Raw genomic sequence first — 19,658 nt, forward strand, 5'->3', positions numbered from 1 at the left:
ACATTGCATCGAGACATAACATAGTGAAATCCCTCTTTCATCCACAAAAAACAAATAACTAACCTTATTTACCAAGGAAAATCTTTGATATTAATCCTAAAGGTAGTTTGATTGAAATTCGAATTTTCTTATACTCACATGCATAAGTTTGGATGCACTGCTGCCTTTTCTCATCATTTGCGTACTCTTGCTGGTATTAACAAAAGTGTATATTTTGAGTATGATTTGAAGTTAGTTTTATATATAAATGAGTCCTATCGGTATGCATTTTTAATATAGTTATATATGCTCATTCATTTTATTTGATTTTTTTTAAGATTATAGCCTACATGGAGGGGAGAAATAAGTATATTTTGCACTTCTTTTTTCTTTACCATCGTTTTGTTATATTGAGTTTTCTTGGTAAAGTTCTTAACTAGTCAATCACAAAATGATATTGTGCTAGCTCTTTTTTTTTCATTAGATTTTTGCCGTTGAGTTTTTTTAGTAAGACTTTAACGAGACATATTTTCGATGAACATGCAAGAGAGAGTGTTATGAATATTTTTAAAATTGAATATTCATTAATGAGTGGGTACTATTTTGATTATACACTTATTTTCTTGTGTCCGATAGATAAAAGCCTAAATAAAACTATCATTGTAGATTTGTAGTAGAAATACACATTTGAAGATAATACTATCACACACTTTGTACTCTGTATTACTCTAATTTTGATTAATTTCATAACAATAACTATTTATTTTGTTCCATGAAGAAGATATTTTAGATCCACCACTAATCTAATCCAATAATCTTTGATATCGTACAATCAATAATTTGCCTTTGAATCGATTGGCTATTGCAAAAGATAAGTTCTTGGTAAAATTACACAATTAGTCCCTTAACTTTATTTTAGGTAACACTTTCGTCTTTATCTTTTTTTTGTCACGATTTAGTCCTTTATGTTATAAAATGACAATATCTTATCATTTTTTATGAGATTTTTTTTTCTAAGAAATCTTATTTTCTAGGCTCGTATGATGAAGATTTGCGTTTGTCTATGAGTTTGATGAATTTTTTTTTTAGAGTTTTTGATTATTTTTTTCATAAAAAAGGATAACTATGTTGTTATTTTATAACATAAAGGATTAAATCATGACAAAAAAAGATAAAGAACGAAAGTGTTACCTAAAATAAAGTTAAGAAACTAATTGTGTAATTTTGCCAAACTTCTTTGTAATCTCTAAATGGAAGCAGCATGAGAATTCTTAGCCGTCCTTTTTCTTGTTCAAATTAGGTTTTGGACCCACCATTTATGCCTATCTTTAGTGACTAGATTATATTAAAATACTTGTAAAAAAAAAAAGATTATATTAAAATATTGCCTCAAATGCTATAAACTTTATAACTTTTTAACATTATGGAACCCTAATAAATGCTCTTTTTTAGAGGTAGGAAATACAGAATAGGATTGGAACATTGAGAGTGTCTCAAATATCTTAATCCATTATTCCACTCAGACAAATATAAAATGTTTTTTGTTTTTTTCATACTTGTTTTGAAAGATATTTTATGCTTTTTAAATTTTATAATTTCAAATTCGTAGAGAAGACGAGAAATCAATAGAATGAAAAAAGATATGATTCAAAATATTTCATCTGACATTGAAACCCTAGGAATTAGTGAGTGAGCATACAATACTGGACCTAAGTCACTAACCTAACTGCAAAGAATTTTGGTTTGTGTCAAAAAAGGAAGAATATTAGGGCAGCTCCACGTGACTGTTAACTAATGAGAATGATACCATGTACATAAGTTAAAGATATGCACATGGTGCACAATTGGTCAGCATCTAATAAGGTATGGGAAATTAAACAAATAGCAAGATTAAGAAGAATTATATTTTTATTATGCACACTAATGAATAATGATTCCATGAACAACGTTTTTTCACAACGTAACGTTGCTGTCGTTATGGCTTGTATTTTGAGTATTTTATTCTTTTTAATCGTACATTATGGCTTGAATAGTCTCACAACAATATTCTTTTCAAAAATATTTTTCAAGTGAAATTTTGTTCTTCAACCCACTGAAGCCTCACATTATGTTGCTGTCGTCGATCAAGGGATTTGCGTAAAACAAAAATTCACAACGTTTGATTTCAATTTTTTTTTTTTTTTATGTTTTAGATAAAGTGGTAAACCACTGAAATTAAACTCACACAACTGTGAGGTCCTGGGTTCGAACCCAGATCATGACGTCCAGCCTTGCAATTTTGGCATTTTCCAGTTGAGTTAAGACTTCTAGACACTTTTCTTTTCTTTATGATGCCAAAAAAAAAGTTTTTTATTTTTTATTTTAAATTTTAAATATAGTACGGAATTAATTTTTGTTTTGTTTTGAAGGAAGTACCGAATTAGTTGTTAGCTTGATAAATCCATATAGTATGATATAAAAATTAAACCAAGTTAAAAACAAATTTACAAAATTAACCTTTAGTTAGAAGTAGACTTTACAAATTTTAAATGGTTTTGTGGTGAAAAAAATGGGATTAGATTTGCAAACTTACTCCTTTATGTTTTTAGCTGAGAGCAAGTTGCACTTCACGGTAGTTTCTTCACTTCTTTATCTTTTTTTTTGACAAATCTTGTAGTTCACAAAGTTGTTTGTTGAAGTGCAAGACAAGAAGATCAATGCCTATATGTATGCTCTATTTTTTCGTTACAAGAAACTCTCTCTCTCTCTCTCTCTCTCTCTCTCTCTCTCTCTCTCTCTCTCTCTCTCTCTCTCTCTCTCTCTCTCTCTCATGTTTTTTAGTGTTCTAAGATTTAGTTAGGTATTTGCTTTAGAGAGTGTGAGTGTACTTGGGGTGTGGGGCGGTTGATGCTAGTTTGTGCTGTAACAATTTTCATGTATGATATTATCTGATTGTCATTAGACAATAACTGTGGGTTTTCTCAGATTTGGAGTTTCCGTGTTATGCTCTGTGTTGTGATTGTGTTCCTTTATTTTCTATATCTCAATTTTTCCCAACGATTGGTATTAGAGTTCTTGGCTTGGTCCAATAATAAGAGTTCTTAGTATGCTCTGTGGACAACAACATTATTTGATCTTCCACATCAAAAAAGAAAGGTTGTATTATGAAAGTGTTGCAATCATAAGTTCCGTTGTGAAGTATGAGCTAGAGAAAATTGATGGAAAAATCAATTTTTCCTTGTAGAATTTTCATATCAATGAAGAACTTTCGGCCCACATAAGCACCATAAGTTTTCCCCACGATTTTTTACATGTAAAATTCTTGTAGCGGTTTAACTTCGAGTGAAATATATTCCTTATGATGGAGTATGATAGTACTTTTGAACTATGATTGTCGATGAAAACAATGTGAAAATTCTTGAAGTGATTTATCTTCAAGTGATTATACTCTTTATGGTGGAGTATGCTAGTTTTTTGAACTATGATTGCCAATGAGGACAATGAAAGTAGATTTATCCTTTTCTATCAAAGTGGAGTTCGTTTGTGTTGGTTAATATACATGTTGAAGAAGTCTCATATTACTTAAAATTGTATTGGAAGAGGTAGTGCAAGACAAACAGTTTTGTATCTTGAAGTGCAAGACAAGTAAGGTGGCTCCTTCGTTTGTTTACTTTTTTTGTTTGGCAAGTCTTGTAGGCCACAAAGTTGTTTCTTGAAGGATATATGCTCTGTTTAATTTTTTCGTTATAAGATGCATAACATTTTAAGCTTATATTTGATTTTTTTTCTTTTCTCTTATATTGTTGTCTTTGAATGCTGTGAGATGTAGTTATGTATTTGCTTTGGAGAGTTTGTTGTACTGGGTGTCGTATGGTGATCGAAGATAGTATATATGTTGTAACAATTTTCAGAGTGTTATTATCTGATTGTCATTAAACAACGATCATGATTTTTCTTCACTTTAAAGTTTCAACATTACGTTTTTGTGTTGTAACTAAGTTTCTTTAATTTCCCTATGTCGGATTTTTCCAACACTTTTCAAATAATAGATTGAAAACTTTGTTCAATTTTGTCTTAAAACATCCAAACATGCGAATGAAAAATTTGTTTAACAACCCTCCACTTCACTTCATTCTATTATATTATACTCCACTTCACTTCATTTGTTTAAAAATAACCAATGAAAGAGCCTAAAGTGTGTTTTCTAAATAAAGATTGATCCATAGAGGTTTGTCTTTTTAGTTGAACATTGAAAGGCTAGTATTCGATTTGGATGCATGGGGTCACGTCTCATCCACAAATGTTTCGTGAATAAAGATGCTGCGGATATGCCTTTGAAACACAATTGTACCTTTTTCTTAAGCATATATTCAAAATATTTTTTGTTTTTTTTTTTGAAATAAAAATATTTTTTGTTAAAAAAACACATATAGTGTTATTTAATATCAGACAAAGAAAAGTATATATTTAGAATGATAAAATACCAAAAAAACAGACTAAGATATTATAATATTATAGTATTTTCTAAATCACATATAAATCTAAAATTAAACATGGCCTAGAACTATATAGTGACCTTGAATGGATGACAAAACCATTATTGAAAATATAAATTACTATGAGCTTCATGAAAAATAGGACAACTTTTATTGTCTTCACCAAAAAAAATAAAATACTAGAACAACTTTTTCGGTTCTAGCACTTTCTAAAAAAAAGTAAAATCTGGATTGAAAAATAGTAATTTTTTAAATTAAAAAACTAATTATTCTTGTATTTATTGCTTTGTCAAAAAAGACAAAGTGGATATACAGTGGACACCGCCAATCGCAAAAATTAGTTATACGTCAAAATCTGGTATGCGATATTCTTAATTGCATGCCTTCAACTTGGAGTTAAGGGCTTGAGCATTTATAGTTTTTTAAGGGTTAGGCTGGACATTAAAATAGAAATGATCATAAATTTTGTGTAGAAAAAATTACTTATGACTTTTGTATTTGTAACGTTGATTATCAAATCATTATTTAATCTATAATAAATTCAAAACTGATATGTCAATTTAAAGAGAGCAAACATCCATCAAGACGAGAAAATTAAAATACGTCGTCCAAGAAACTCAAATCTACGTGAATGTCATTTATTTAGATAAAATGATAGAAAAACGACGTAGAGAGATGATTTCATGCAAAAAAATGATCCAAACCCATCTTTGTACGATGGATAAAAAGACAAAATGTTAGAGATAAGATGGAACACCTCTCACTAATACACAGCTTTTTTAATCTCAACAAAGTTCTTATTTGAAATACCTTTTACTAGGGAAAAAAAAAACTATTTCTATGCCATTTTGTTGGAAGTGTTTGAAGGTTAAGTCAATTCTGAAGAATACTTATTCTTCTGTGTGCCCAAAACAACCTCAGACACTTTACTTGTGCTTTAATTTGTGTTTTTCCATTTTAAAACCAAACAAAGGGGAAAAAGGCCCATTAATTTTCTCAGCTATTTTTTTTTTTTGAGAGAATCTTTGTTAAAATTTTAATACATAAACATATATTATAATCGAATAATTTCGCAATATTGTGAATGATGATCCCTTTTGTCTCTTCCATATTCAACGAGCCAATAATAATGGGCTCTAATAAAGAGAAAGAGCAAGCCGAACATGAAATAGATAACATAAAGTTACCACCCATAATATGCTCCATTTTGATGTTGACATGGGTGTATGTGTTAACCAATATCATGTACTTAATATATAATCAAGTTTTCATAAATATATAACTAGAACTTTGATCTATAATCAAGAGGTTGGGTCTAGTGCAAAGTTTGGGTCAAGTAAAATCAACTAGACTCTCATATCATCGTGACAAATTAATGTTTTAATTTCGATCGAGAGAAGAAACATTAATGAGAAGATTTATTATTATGAAAGAATACAACCAAGAGTTTTGATAGAGAACAAGATTTCTTAAAATTCAAATTGATTGATAAAAATACTAAATGAGCCCAAAGAATGCCCCATGAAGGGAGGAGATTATCTCAAGTTTTGTTTTATCATGTTTTCTCAATTGGAGATATTTTCACCCTTAAATCCATTTATATCCTTTTTCATTTCAAACTCTCTCTCTCTCTCTCTCTCTCTCTCTCTCTCTCTCACACACACACACACACACACACACACCAGATCAATGACTTGAATTGCACATTACTCTCACGTGACATGAAAGAATCTCCTCCCAATACCCTATATATAGAGCGCTAATAGAAAATTAACAAACTAACTATCGGTCAACAAGTTAAACTAACTATCTACTATAACAAACTCTAACTAAATTTATATTTTCATTAGTCCCCCACAAATTTAGGGCAACTAAATTCTTAATCTAACTTTGAATAACAAATCTCAAATAAATAAATAAAATTGTTCTAAAATGACCTAATATTTAGAAATTCTTACCATGTAAGGCCAAAAATATACTTGAACCCACCAATCTTGGATTCTCACTATCCGTAATGTCTCAATGACTAGTAATGGTCGTCAAAGTTAAACATCGATGAGCGTCGTCCGTAACTGACCCGTCATCAATCCCCAACGACTTTGTATGAGTGCATATGAAACACTTCCTTCACAACAAATGCAACGTACACAATTTCTATATTTATTATATCTCAGTCTCTTTGTTCTCATATTAACTTGAACGTTACAAACTCGCATGTACCACTCCCCTACTTCAACCTCGACAATAGTTGTTTCATCTCGACCAGCTCATCTCGATCACGCAAGATCAAAACTAATACAAGTATTACTATTTGGAACAACAATGAGTTCGTTCCATATAGGAATAGATAGATTAGTTTTTTTTTATTCAAAACATGTAACCCTATAAAATGAAGAAAAATATTGATGTTGACCTAAATATTAAAAAACAAAAAAGAAGCAATTAAAATAAATGATTGTCGGTGGATTCATGAATTTTTGATGAACTGCAAGCTAAGCCAAGTAAGGTTGACACTTTTTTACACCAACTACTTTCTTTTCTCTCTCAAGCTTATCCCTCTCCACCACTTGTTCTTTCTTCTCTTTTTTTGTTATTATATCCAAAACACAACTAAGAAAGTTTCAGTTACAAGAAAAAGAAGAAGATGAACAACGGTTGTGAACAACAACAGTACAGTGTTATTGAGACACAGTACATAAGAAGACATCACAAACATGATTTAAGGGACAATCAGTGTTCCTCTGCTCTTGTTAAACACATCAAAGCACCAGTTCATCTTGTTAGTACTTTTGTTTTCTTTTTAAGATTCTTGTTTCTTTTTTTGTTTCTTTTAATAATATAATGTTTTTTTGTTTGTTCTAAATTGTGTTCTGTCTAGTTTTTTGTGTCTGAATTACATGGTTGAATAAAAAAACACTTTTTTTTTTTTCATTCTTTCAAGATCTTGATTGTCTTGGTCCATTTCTTTGAGATGTATAGTTATTCTAGATTTGTGTTTTATGAGGGCATGGTAAAAAATGAATTTTTCAGCTCATAAGATGCTAGTTTTGATTGGTTTATGGTTGTGAAATCATTTTTTAAGGTTGGATTAGGATTTGTGAATTTTTTACTATATTATAATCCAATTTTATTGTTTGTGAGACATTTAATTGATGTTTGGTTTCATTAAATTGAAGAAAAAAACTTTATGTGATGACATGTTTAACTATTTGATGAGTTTTGTGCTAAAAGAGAAAATTAAAAGAAGTTGATTGGCCTGATTAGTTTATTTTTTTTGTCTCTTTCAGGTTTGGTCTCTAGTTAGAAGATTTGATCAGCCACAGAAATATAAACCATTTATTAGCAGGTGTATTATGCAAGGGGACCTTAGTATTGGAAGTGTAAGAGAAGTGAATGTTAAATCTGGTCTTCCAGCTACAACAAGTACTGAGAGGTTGGAACAACTTGATGATGAGGAACATATTCTTGGTATCAGGATTGTTGGTGGTGATCATAGACTGAGGGTATGATTATTAATAATCCTTTGTTTTTCCAAATTCAAATTATTTTTCTATATCAAGTATTGTTAACTGATAATTTTCTTTCTATACAAATGAAGAAATTGTATAATATGGTATATCTAATCATGAGAGCTTATTATTACTATGATTAGAAATTCACGCGGTCAGCACATTGGTAACCGTTAAACCAAGATCAGACGGTCCAAATTTCAAGTTTGGTATTTTGGATTTTCCAAAAAAATAAATCAATGGTCACCAATGGACTGAATGTGTGAATGGAGAGATTATCTTATAATCTTGGCTACTCTACTATTTTACATTATGCTTTCCATATTTTTTTACTTATTAATAGAAATGGTCTGAATTCATTTTCTATGTTCTTATGTTGATACTACATCGTGTTCATATGTTCTTATGTTTATGTCTTCATAGGTGTATTTAGTAGCATCAGTTGTAAGCTGAACGGATACTAAATCATGTTTTTATCTAATTTGCAGAACTATTCTTCCATAATCACAGTCCATCCGGAGGTTATTGACGGAAGACCAGGTACAATGGTGATTGAATCATTCGTTGTGGACGTACCTGAAGGGAACACGAAGGATGAAACTTGTTACTTTGTGGAGGCGTTGATTAGGTGCAACCTAAGTTCTTTAGCTGATGTCTCGGAGAGGATGGCCGTGCAGGGTCGAACCGATCCTATCAATATCAACCCATAATAATGTATAAAGGGAGAAAGAAGTTGAGTTTCATCATGCAAATTATATGAACCTTTGATTTCTGATCCCAAGTCCAAGTGTGGAGAATGGTTGGAATATGAATTTTCCTTCCTGTGTTCCCCAAAAGTTTTGGATGTTTATTTTCTTCCTCTTATCATGGATACATTCCCCAAGTCCTCCAACTTATTTAGTTGTGTATTCCCCTTTTGAAAAGTGAAGTTTCTCTTATATAGATTTCGGGTTGGGATCCTCTTGGCACTGGAAAATTCTAGTAGGAGATGTAAAGACTATGTGAATAAATTAATATAATCTTATTCACCGAGTTTTTCTCTCTTACTATAATTTTTCTGTCACCAAAAAGGATCTCACCTTAAGTTTTTGTAAAATGAAAATCTAGGCTTCATAAGCACTTGTTGGACTGGGAGTGGGAAAGTTGTTTTTTTTCCTCTTGTTAAATTCTTCTTGGATCTTGTGGATGAAGGTGTGTTATTACAGTTATTTGTAAATACCTTTGTTGGGAAAAAGACTATTTATGGAGTCTTTTTTATGTTTTTTGTTTTAGTAGCAAATTAGGGATAATTAGTTACTTTTCTTATAAGTAGTGTAGGTTATCTATTTCTCATTTTCCTTGTTTAGGACTTTGTTTAGATAGAACACAAAAAAAAAAAAAAAAAAAAATTGCTACTAGTTCTTCCTTTCTAAGTATTGTAAGTGCCTTCAAATTCAACTTGTCTTTTTTCCCTTTTATGAGGAAGATAATGCATCTCATAAGAAAAATATGTTAACATGTGAATCCTTCAAATTTCTGCACATTAATTAGCACAACGAAGCAGCAGTCCAAGCTAATGAGTGAATAATTTTGTTTTGGTGATTCAACTGAGCACTCAATTTCAGTGTCCATGTGCACCATTGGCCAACCAGCTTATTGTGTCTGAATAATTTGTATCATAGCCTGTATTTTATTTTACATGTGCATGCTAATAAAATATAGTATATCTGACATCAATTTAATGTGAAAATGAGAAAGAAGATGTGGAAAAATGATCTAATAATCAGAAGAAAAAAAGCATTCTAAAACAATACGTTCACATCATCACCATTTTTTTTTTCTTATGATGTACGAAGATCAGACAAGGCGCAACCACATAGCATACTAAGAATTTAATATCCTATCGAACCAAATCTTCTATTTTTTGTTTTATGATGTACAAAGATCAGACACGGCGGCAACCACATAGCATACTAAGAATTTAATATTCTACTGAACCAAATCTTTTATATCAGCTGTTGGAAAAGACTACATCTAAGTCACAAATTGTAGAGTGGTAGATGTTGGTAACTTAACTTGCATGGTATCCTTCTTTAGGAGATTGAGTGCAAAGCTTTACAGTGGGAGCTAAACCATGTAGATGGTGATGATGTTGACCCCCAAGTAACGTATCTGTTCCAAGTTTTTGATTTTGTGACTTGCAGAAAAAGTAAACTATTTAAGGTGAAGATTGCAATTTAAGAAGTGTATTTCAATATACTAAAATGGAAGATCGTGACTCCCTAATAACTAACATACTCAATCTTTGATATAATATTATGCTCTCTTCACGAACACATCCTCCATTCATGTAACAGTATAGAATAATAAAATGAGTGCCTCAGTGCACGAAGCTCGCACCAGATGGAGCCTGGAGACTAAGGCACGCATCATTACATTCCACAAGCGAAGAGATCGCTTTTAAGATTGGTACTCATTAACCTTCCGTCCCAAGGTATTGACCTTACTGTTGCACCGGAATTCACCCTCAACAAAAGCAAGAAATGCTTCAAGTTTTTTACTGCATCTCTCATTACCAACGATCATTACAAGCACACATTCCATTTTTAAAATGGTGAAAACGGCTACCATCTCGGAGTAAAATCTCGCGTTTTCGAACCAAAGAAATGTACTTCGCTACTGTATGACAGTCACAACAAATTCTTGTGTTCTTAACAATCCTAATTGGTGATCCACCTTTCATTTTCATCACTCCATATACCATTGCCAACTTCTCAGTGTGACTCATAAGAATTTTCTCTTTCTCATTGTCATCAATGTTCTGACATACACAATTGAGATCAGGTGCATAACCGAGCTTTCGAATTTCGGAAATTAATTGATATAACTCGAAATATATTTCCCCTTCTTCTGGATGTGGTCTTCCTTCTGTAGAGAACACATGAATACTTTGATTAACTTGTGTCCAGCTCCAAACTGGTGGAATTTTCATCGCCAACACAGTCATCGAGCGTTTCAGACGCTCAACGTCATCCCATCGGTTTAAACTCGAATACAAATTCATCATCAAAACATAGTTAGCAGAATTATTTGGTTCCATCTTGAAAAGCTTCCTTGCTGCAATCTCAGCTAGCTTAATATTTTTGTGAATTCTGCATGATGCAAGAAGAGCACCCCAAATACTAGCATCCGGCTTAATTGGCATAGTTTCGATGAAATCCAAAGCTTCGTCGAGAAAACCGGATTTTCCAAGAAGTTCTACCATGCAACAGTAGTGCTCAATTGTTGGGACAATATTGTAATCTTCTTGCATACTGTCAAAATACTTCCATCCTTCATCGACTAAACCCGAATTCTTGCAGCCAGATAGAAGAGCCGTGAACGTTATCGCGTCAGGTCTAATACGTCTTTCACGCATCTTGTCATAAAGAATCATTACTTCTTCTCCATGGCCATGAATGGCATATCCCATCATCATGCAATTCCAACATGGAAGTGTTTTCTCTTGAATTTTGTTGAAAACATTGTATGCTACTTTTAGTTTTCCTGCTTCACTATACATGTCAATGAGTGCTGTTGCAACGTATAAATCATCCACAAATCCTAGTTTCATACTAAAGCAATGTAACTCTTCACCTTTCGTCAACAGAGATGGACCTGCACATGCACAAAGTAAGCTGCAAATCGTGGTTGAGTTAGGTTTTACATTCTCAGCTTGCATTTGACTGAAAATCTTTAGGGCGTCCATATACTTCTCGTTTTGAGAACACCCAGATATCAAAGCAGTCCAAGACACCACATTAGGAGTGATTCCGGAACTCTTGATCCGATTGATGATAGTCAAAGCTTCATCGATACGACCTTGCATTGAATAACCAGAAACCAAACCGTTCCATGTCACTAAATCAGGTGTTATCCCTTCTTCCACCATTTGGTTCAATAGTTTTACGGCTTCACCAAACTGTCCCTTGAAGGAGTAACCTGATATCAACGAATTCCAAGCGCAAACGTTTTTGTTTTTCACACGATGGAGCACTGCTTGAGCTGTTTCTAAGCAATCATTCTTAACATACATATCCACCAGTGATGTACAAGCATAGACATCATAGTTAAGATTACTTCTCATTATGTAACCATGAATTTCTTTCCCTAATTTAAAGAAACCTAATTCAATAACCGCTTGTAGAGCACTAGTTACTGAGCATGAATCTGGCTTGAAGCCTAAACTATGCAGACTCCGAAAACTAGTGAGAACCATTTCAAATGATCCCCGAAGAAGATAACCCGACAAAATTGAATTCCAAGTTATAATGTCCGGTTTAATTCCGGAACACTCCATTCCTTTGCTGATAGTATCCAATGCATCATTCAAACAGCCATCGACAGCATAACTAAAAATTACCGAGTTCCAAGACGATAAGCTACGACTATGATCCTCCATCGAATTGAAAACCGCTCTAGCAAGTTTGAATCTACTGTTTCTAGAGTACATGCTAATAATGGAATTGCAAACTAAAGTATTTGAAACTAGTCCAAATCTTAAAGCATACCCATGAAGCTGTTTCCCTTCATTCAAAGCTTTTAACTTTCCACATGCTTGCAACATCTTGACAGTGGTGCCAACAGTGGCTTTAGCAGAAACTCTCTGCATGTCACAGAACAATTCTAATGCATTTTTCCACCTCTCACTCCTCAAATTTGCCATAACTATAGTATTCCACAAAAAATCTTCTTTATAAGGAGTCTCATGAAATACTTGATTAGCTTTATCTATACTCCAACATTTCTCATACAAATTGATCAATGCACAACTCAAGTGTACATCAACATGAAACCCTTTCTTGATCAAACAAGCATGAACTTCCAAACCAAACAAAAATTCCCTTAAAGCCAAGCAAATTTTCAGAACAAAGGTGAAAGCTTTGCTATCAAATTCAACTCCTTTACTATATAGTTCATTGAAAACTACCAAAATCTCAAATGGGTCACCTCCAAAACTTTCAAATTCCTCTAGAAAAGAGTTCCACAAAAGATAATTTCTTGCAAAACCCACAAAGAATACCTTTATTGCTGACACAAAATCACCAAATTCCAAATAGTTTTTCATCATGGTTCCATCAATTGTAGAAAAGCTATCATTTTTAGGTGTTTTAATAATCTGGGCATGCAATTCCATGACAGAATTCAAAGTTCTTAACTCATTCAACTCATCAAAAGTGTGAAAAAATGGATAAATTTTGGGTGATGAAAATGAAATTGAAATTGGTGAAAGGCTTCTAGGTAGCATTTGGATTTTTGGGTTGTGAAGAGAATGAAAAGGTGATAGGTTATTCATGAAGATTTGGTGTTTAGAGAAGACGCATAATGTCATTGGAATGAATGAATGAGTGACGAAATGGGAAGGAGAATTATACTAACAGTAAATCCAATTATCAATTTCCTAATTTCATCATCACTAAAATTCTAGGGATGTTAGAAATTGTGTTAGAGTTGTGAGGTGCAAAGATTTGAGATTTTGGGATAAGGTTATCTTGTAACTTATAATTCAAGTGTGGAACAAAAGAAGTTAAAGAGGTTGGGTCAGTCTAAGTGTACATTAGTTGTAATCAATGTTTTACAACTCGAGAGTTTACCTCAACTCGTTTTGCCTAGGTAAACTCGACTCGAGAACTCGTACAAGTTTACCTAAAATTAAAATTATATAAAATTTAATATATGCAAGACATATATAAGCTAATATAATATTGTAAATAAGTCAATAGTGCAAAATATGACTTGATTACAAAGGCAAATTATACCAAACTACCATAATAAAACGTTATTCTCAACTTAGCATCAAAATATAAAAATTAATGTAAAAAATCATAAGTTTCATAAGTATTCCATCCATAAAACCATCCAACAAAACAAGTTTTAGAAAAAATGGTCAATTTTTATTTTATTTTTTTTAGATGTAAACTCGTAAAACTCGGTAAACTCGGTCGAGTTTATACGAGTTTACCGAGTGTTAACTCGGTCAAACTCGTCAAACCTTCCGATTTTACCAGAAACCGAGTTTACCTCAGAGTTAACACGATTTTGATACCTAAACACGTAAACTCGGTAAACTCGGAGTGTTAACACTCGATTTGCGAAACAGTGGTTGTAATAATCTCTATATACCAATGTGTTACTCCCTCCGGTCTCAAATATAAGAAAAGATTCCTTTTTTAGGTTCATTGAATAGTTAATGTATCTGGTCTACATTGTAAAGCAAATACATTAATTATTCAATGAACCTAAAAAAAGAATCTTTTCCTATATTTGAGACCGGAGGGAGTATTGGTCTAGGCACCTTAAAACAATTGATTGCAAGATTGTTTTCTCATATCTAATTTTGAGCAACTACATAAGTGAGATTGAATGTCATATCTTAACAAAAAAATCTTAGGACTTAGGGCATTAAGTTATTTGTGTCTCCTTATTCATATGTTGCTTAACATCCATTATTACATTCAATGGGATGCTCTTGCCACCATTGTTAGGTATTTATATGTTGCTTAACATCCATTATTACACTCAATGGGAGACTCTCGCTGCCATTATTAGGAAGACACTTGATACAATTGTTCGATCGGACCTGACTCTAAAACCACTATTGGGTCGTGAGGGTGCCCAAGAGATCATCTCAAATAAGAGAAAGAAATAAAACAAAAATATTCACAAATATTTACGATATGTTCCTTATGGTAACTGGGTTCATGAATTGTGGTCAACAAACAGTCCGAGCTGCAAGGTACATTGGTCAAAGTTTCATGATTATCTTATCTCACGCAAATCGTTTACCTATAACTATTCAATATCCTTATGAAAAATTAATCACATCAGAACGTTTCCGCGGTCGAATCCATTTTGAATTTGATAAATGCATTGCTTGTGAAGTATGTGTTCGTGTATGTCCTATAGATTTACCCGTTGTTGATTGAAAACTGGAAACTGATATTTGTAACAGTTCTTTACTTGGGCGGTTCAAATATCTCTATTCCGTACATATCTTTACTTGCGCGGTTCTTCACATTGGACTTTGAGCAACCACACAAGTGAAACAGAACACCCCATCTCATTTGAAAACCTTAAGAATTAAGGTATATGAGACCCCTAAGTTTAATGTTTTTTAACATCAATTTTCTCATTTAATGTGAGACTTTTTTTTTTTTTGTTATTAGCTTAGTGAGCAACACATACTCAAATAAAATGTACACGAGAAGGAAAGTTTGGAGATCCAGGATCAAACTCAAACATGTACTCACATCCAAACTATCAAATTATAAGAAAGAGACTAACTCTTTCTCACATTTGATATACCAACATATGTTTTATGGGTCTTCAAAGAAAATTAATTTCTACAAACGATGACAGATACTTCATACTTAATATAACATTATAAAAGAAATTGTAACCTCTATATTTAATGCTGATTTTTTATTTAATATGATTTAAAACTCAATAGCGATAAATTGAAGGGGATTGGATGAAATGCTTATTTGATCATAACCTCGGATCAATAAGTTTGTACACACTTACAACAAATCTTTCAAAAAAAAGTTTGTACACACAAATAAAAAAATAAAAGAAAAAAAATGATGTGATGAGATTATTTTTTTAATTTTTATTTTATATATGTGAGCGCCTAAACATTTTTACTTGACCAATGATGTAATGAAGAAATTTCATGCAAATAATGTAAAATAAAATAATTTGATTCAAGGTTACAAGCGGGAAAAAAAAGCAAAAACAAATTGAAACTAAATGTGCAAAAATACCACTTCCATAGCATCCACCAGTAAGAAAGACGACATCTTTAAGGAGTCACATGCAGGAAAAAAGGTTGTCACCATTCCAAACCCCCAACTTAGCTAGAAGGTTAGCAGAAGCATTACCCTCATGAAGAGTATGACACAAGTTAACACTCCAATCATTAAGCAACAATTTCTTCATATCACAAATCACATAACACGCAATGTTCATGAAAGGCACGAGTCCCACAGAAAAGCTACCCTTGATAATGAGCGAGATTTTCCATGCATGTTATACAAGTATGGATTGAGTTTTGGTTTTAAGAAAATGTTGGGTACACCCCATGTGGTAAATGTAGTTTGATATGTTGATGATGTGAATGTGTATATGAAATTAAGAGGTGTATATTTATCGTTGTTGTTGATTTTAACATATTACCGGTACCGTTACTTCCGATACACAATAATCAAGTAGAATTTTATTAATTGATATATTTGTGTGTGTATTCGTTTGACATGTTTGTTTAATAGTATAAAATATTCTAGTTTAAAACTATTAAGGGATACGGGGAGCAAGGGAACAACAAGAGGCCAATGCTCCAGAAGCATAAAAGAGAAAGAGATGCAACACCTTATAAAATATCTTAAAACATTATATATAGGAGTCACCTTATATATCCAACATTTTATTCATTTGTGTTATAATAGATTCATTTATATCATAAGGGAGCTCTAGCCCCCACAAGGGAAAATTTGCTTTAAAATGTCTTATACTTTTTTATTTGTCCCCATAAAAAAATAGTTGTTGCTCATATTAAAAAGGTTTTTAAGAAAAAAAACATAGACAATTATGTAAGAGTTAAAATAGAATAAATTGCTACTAATTTTTATCACTTATCCTTCTATTTTTTTCCTTCACTTTTTAACACCACACACCGAAATAAAAAAATATACCATTTTTTCAAAAGAAAATATTGTCCTACATAATACATACATACATACATACATACATATATATATATATATATATATATATATATATATATATATATATGTATATATATATATGTATATTATTTTGGGTGGTTTTGTTTATAAAATTGTATATACTTTTATGAATATATTATAGACTATCTTTTTGCCCCTACTGAAAAATATTTTTGGATCCACCATTGTTCATAGTCACTTGAACCTAACAAAAACTTGACCATAAAAAACAATAAATAAAAAGGACATTGATTTTTTTATTGATTTACATATAAACGTTAGTTACTAGTAAAAAAAAAAGGTATGGACGTTAATTAGTTGCTAAGTTGCCACCGGCCATTGGTGTTGGTATGAGTTGTAAAGTATGAATAATGAATCAGAATTGCTTGATTCTGTAATCTAAGCTTTACCACTTTCTAGTCATCAATTTCTTGTCCCTTCTTCCAAAGTAACCAACCTTACCTTTTTATACCCCTCCTATTCATATTATAATTAGCTCCATTATCCATGCGCATCCATATATTTGCAAAAACCACAAAGCATAGAGCCATTGAAAGAGATCAAGAAACACACACACAAAGAGTGAGTGAAGATGTCAGATTGGGGGCCAGTTTTTGTGTCAGTGGTGCTCTTCATTCTCTTGACTCCTGGTTTGCTTGTCCAAATACCTGGTAAAGGCAAGATGGTGGAGTTTGGCAACTTTCAAACTAGTGGATTATCCATACTCATTCATTCCATCTTGTATTTTGCTCTAGTTTGTATTTTCTTGTTAGCTATTAGAATTCACATGTACATGGGATAGCTTATTTATATCCTATGGTTTGAACTTTGAATTGTGGGGATTTGTTTTTGTTTTTGTTGGGTCTTCTTGTAATTGTAATTAACTAGTAGTCTTTGGCCACAACACTTAATGTACAGGTTAATTCATGAAATAAAAGTTTTTATTAAAGATTATATATAGCATTCAATGTACTAACAATTTCAAACCTCAACTTTCTAATAGTTTTTTTTTTATTTTTTATTTTTTTTATAGACTTTTGATTATTCTTTTATAGACAGATGATAGTGGTTAGTTTGTTGGTGACGAAGAATTTGCAGGCAGTAGAAATCGAACCTTAAACCTCTCTCTCAGTACTTGTTCAACGTCCCAACCTACTGCACTCGGCTACACCTTTGGAGCCATACTTTGGATTCCTTGATTGGTACTCAAGGAATATTGGTTATTTGCTGATAAATGATTGCAATTCTTGTGGAATAAGGAAGAGCAAAATGTAAATTCTGTTCTTGAATGATGACAGACACACATGAATATGGGAAAGCAAGATGATTTATTTGCATAAAACTGAGAACTTTATCATAGGTGCATGCATATAAGTGAAATAGAAAACAAATGTTGGAAGCAAAAAATGAAAGATAAACAAAAAAAAAAAAAAAAAAGAGAGAGAGAGACCGCCAAACTCAAGAGAGTCATAAGTCGAGGGAAGATTGACATTAAACGTAAGATTACCTTCAATAAGAATCTAGATGGTTCATGTAATAATCTAATAGCATATTTGGTTGTACGATTGGTCACTACAACCGTCCATTTGGGTTGCTTTTTGCCACGAAAACAAGAAGCTAAGAGCATCAGCAACATTGGTTCTACGGACTGTTCATAAAACACAAGAACGCCAAATCTTGTTCTAGGCATTGGAGGAGAATGACATGGAAGACAGGTTGGAGAACCGTTTCTGTAGGAGAACACGTTCTTGCAGGTGCTATGTGAGACAAAAACAAACAACAAGGAGAGAGAAAAAAGGATAGGAAAATAAAATATATATGTGAAATTCATGGCGGAACCCATATAAAACAAATTAAGAACTTAAAGCGTTGGAGTGAAAATGAGGCAGTGTTCTTGAATCCTATGCGGCAATTATTGGCCCACAAAAATTAACCTAGGAACATCAACATTGTTCTAGCATTGGAGATGCTCTAATAATTCAAAGTCAGCCACACTTTGGGTTCTTGATTGGCTTGAAGCTTCACTCATCTTACTTCACACAATTTAAGTACTTTTCTTAGAGAGCTACTTTTAAAAATCCCTACCGTTTTACCCATTTGGGTTGACATAGTGGTATTGGCATGAGACTTGAGAGTGTGCTCCTCCTCAAGGTCTCAAGTTTAATTCTCCTTTCCCTAGTGCTAATTTAGGTAGGTTAATTTAGCTTCTTCTCAAAAAAATCCCTACCGTTTTTTTTTTTTAAAACTACATTCCCTTCGAATTGCTTTGAGCTTCACTTGGATTACTTGACATAATTTGTGTGAACAATTTGACTTCCTTAATCTCCATCAAGTCCAGACTAAATTTTTCTCTTAAGACTAATAATTCCTCACTTATTCTACATTTTTAGAAGTGTTCTACTTGTAACATATATATATATATACATATATATATATATATATATATATATATATATATATATACACATATATATATATAGGGTTATGTTACAAGACACCTTCATAAAAAGTAGTGTGGTGTCTTTTATCAAGTCACACCTCAAGGTGTGATTTTCACTTTTTTAGTTATAACTTTGATAAAAGACACCTTCATAAAAAGTAGTTGGTGTCTTTTAACAAATGCCCATAGAGTAACTTGATAAAAGACACCTTCACAAAAGGTGTCTTCTATCATAACCCATATATATATATATATATATATACACACATATATATATATATATATATATATATATTTAAGAAGTATTAACAGGATGCCACATAAAAATACTCATGTTGCAAGTGTTGAAATGTATTTTCATTAGCCTAATTAGAGTAAAGAAGTGTTACAGGCCACTTCTAAAACCGTGGAATAAGTTTTATAAAATAAAAACAAAAAACAACTGGAGTAAGTGGAGAGTCAAACTTAAGAAAGAAATGTAGTATTAGCTTAATTAAATAATAATTATTTATAG

The 19,658-nt window shown here is 32.0% G+C and overlaps 3 protein-coding genes across 3 annotated transcripts; 2 read left to right on the forward strand and 1 right to left on the reverse strand.

The window, feature by feature from the left end:
* Positions 1–6,957: 6,957 nt before the first annotated feature.
* LOC146897555 (abscisic acid receptor PYL9-like) lies at positions 6,958–9,218 on the forward strand. The gene is made up of 3 exons (XM_085738961.1): positions 6,958–7,233; positions 7,742–7,957; positions 8,452–9,218. The coding sequence occupies exons 1-3, from the start codon at positions 7,099–7,101 to the stop codon at positions 8,671–8,673; spliced, it is 573 nt and encodes a 190-aa protein (XP_085595087.1). The 5' UTR covers positions 6,958–7,098; the 3' UTR covers positions 8,674–9,218.
* A 678-nt stretch (positions 9,219–9,896) lies between these two features.
* LOC146897556 (pentatricopeptide (PPR) repeat-containing protein) lies at positions 9,897–13,531 on the reverse strand. Its single transcript, XM_085738960.1, has one exon. It carries the CDS (start codon positions 13,311–13,313, stop codon positions 10,515–10,517), a length of 2,799 nt encoding a protein of 932 aa, XP_085595086.1. The 5' UTR covers positions 13,314–13,531; the 3' UTR covers positions 9,897–10,514.
* Positions 13,532–17,128: 3,597 nt separating this feature from the next.
* On the forward strand, positions 17,129–17,658 carry LOC146897557 (uncharacterized). Its single transcript, XM_085737116.1, has one exon. The coding sequence runs from the start codon at positions 17,297–17,299 to the stop codon at positions 17,504–17,506; it is 210 nt and encodes a 69-aa protein (XP_085593242.1). The 5' UTR covers positions 17,129–17,296; the 3' UTR covers positions 17,507–17,658.
* The last annotated feature ends 2,000 nt before the right edge of the window (positions 17,659–19,658 follow it).

The sequence above is a fragment of the Medicago sativa genome, chromosome 8 (genome assembly GCF_051527215.1).
Source record: "Medicago sativa cultivar Bolivia chromosome 8, Bolivia_mono, whole genome shotgun sequence".
Classification (NCBI taxonomy): Eukaryota; Viridiplantae; Streptophyta; class Magnoliopsida; order Fabales; family Fabaceae; genus Medicago; species Medicago sativa.

Excerpts from the sequence above, each read along its gene's own strand:
- LOC146897555 (XM_085738961.1), top strand. The coding sequence starts at position 7,099 with ATGAACAACGGTTGTGAACAACAACAGTACAGTGTTATTGAGACACAG. Across the intron at positions 7,234-7,741 it reads TCAAAGCACCAGTTCATCTT|GTTTGGTCTCTAGTTAGAAG; the intron begins GTTAGTACTTTT and ends TGTCTCTTTCAG. Across the intron at positions 7,958-8,451 it reads GTGGTGATCATAGACTGAGG|AACTATTCTTCCATAATCAC; the intron begins GTATGATTATTA and ends TCTAATTTGCAG.
- LOC146897556 (XM_085738960.1), bottom strand. The coding sequence starts at position 13,313 with ATGACATTATGCGTCTTCTCTAAACACCAAATCTTCATGAATAACCTA.
- LOC146897557 (XM_085737116.1), top strand. The coding sequence starts at position 17,297 with ATGTCAGATTGGGGGCCAGTTTTTGTGTCAGTGGTGCTCTTCATTCTC.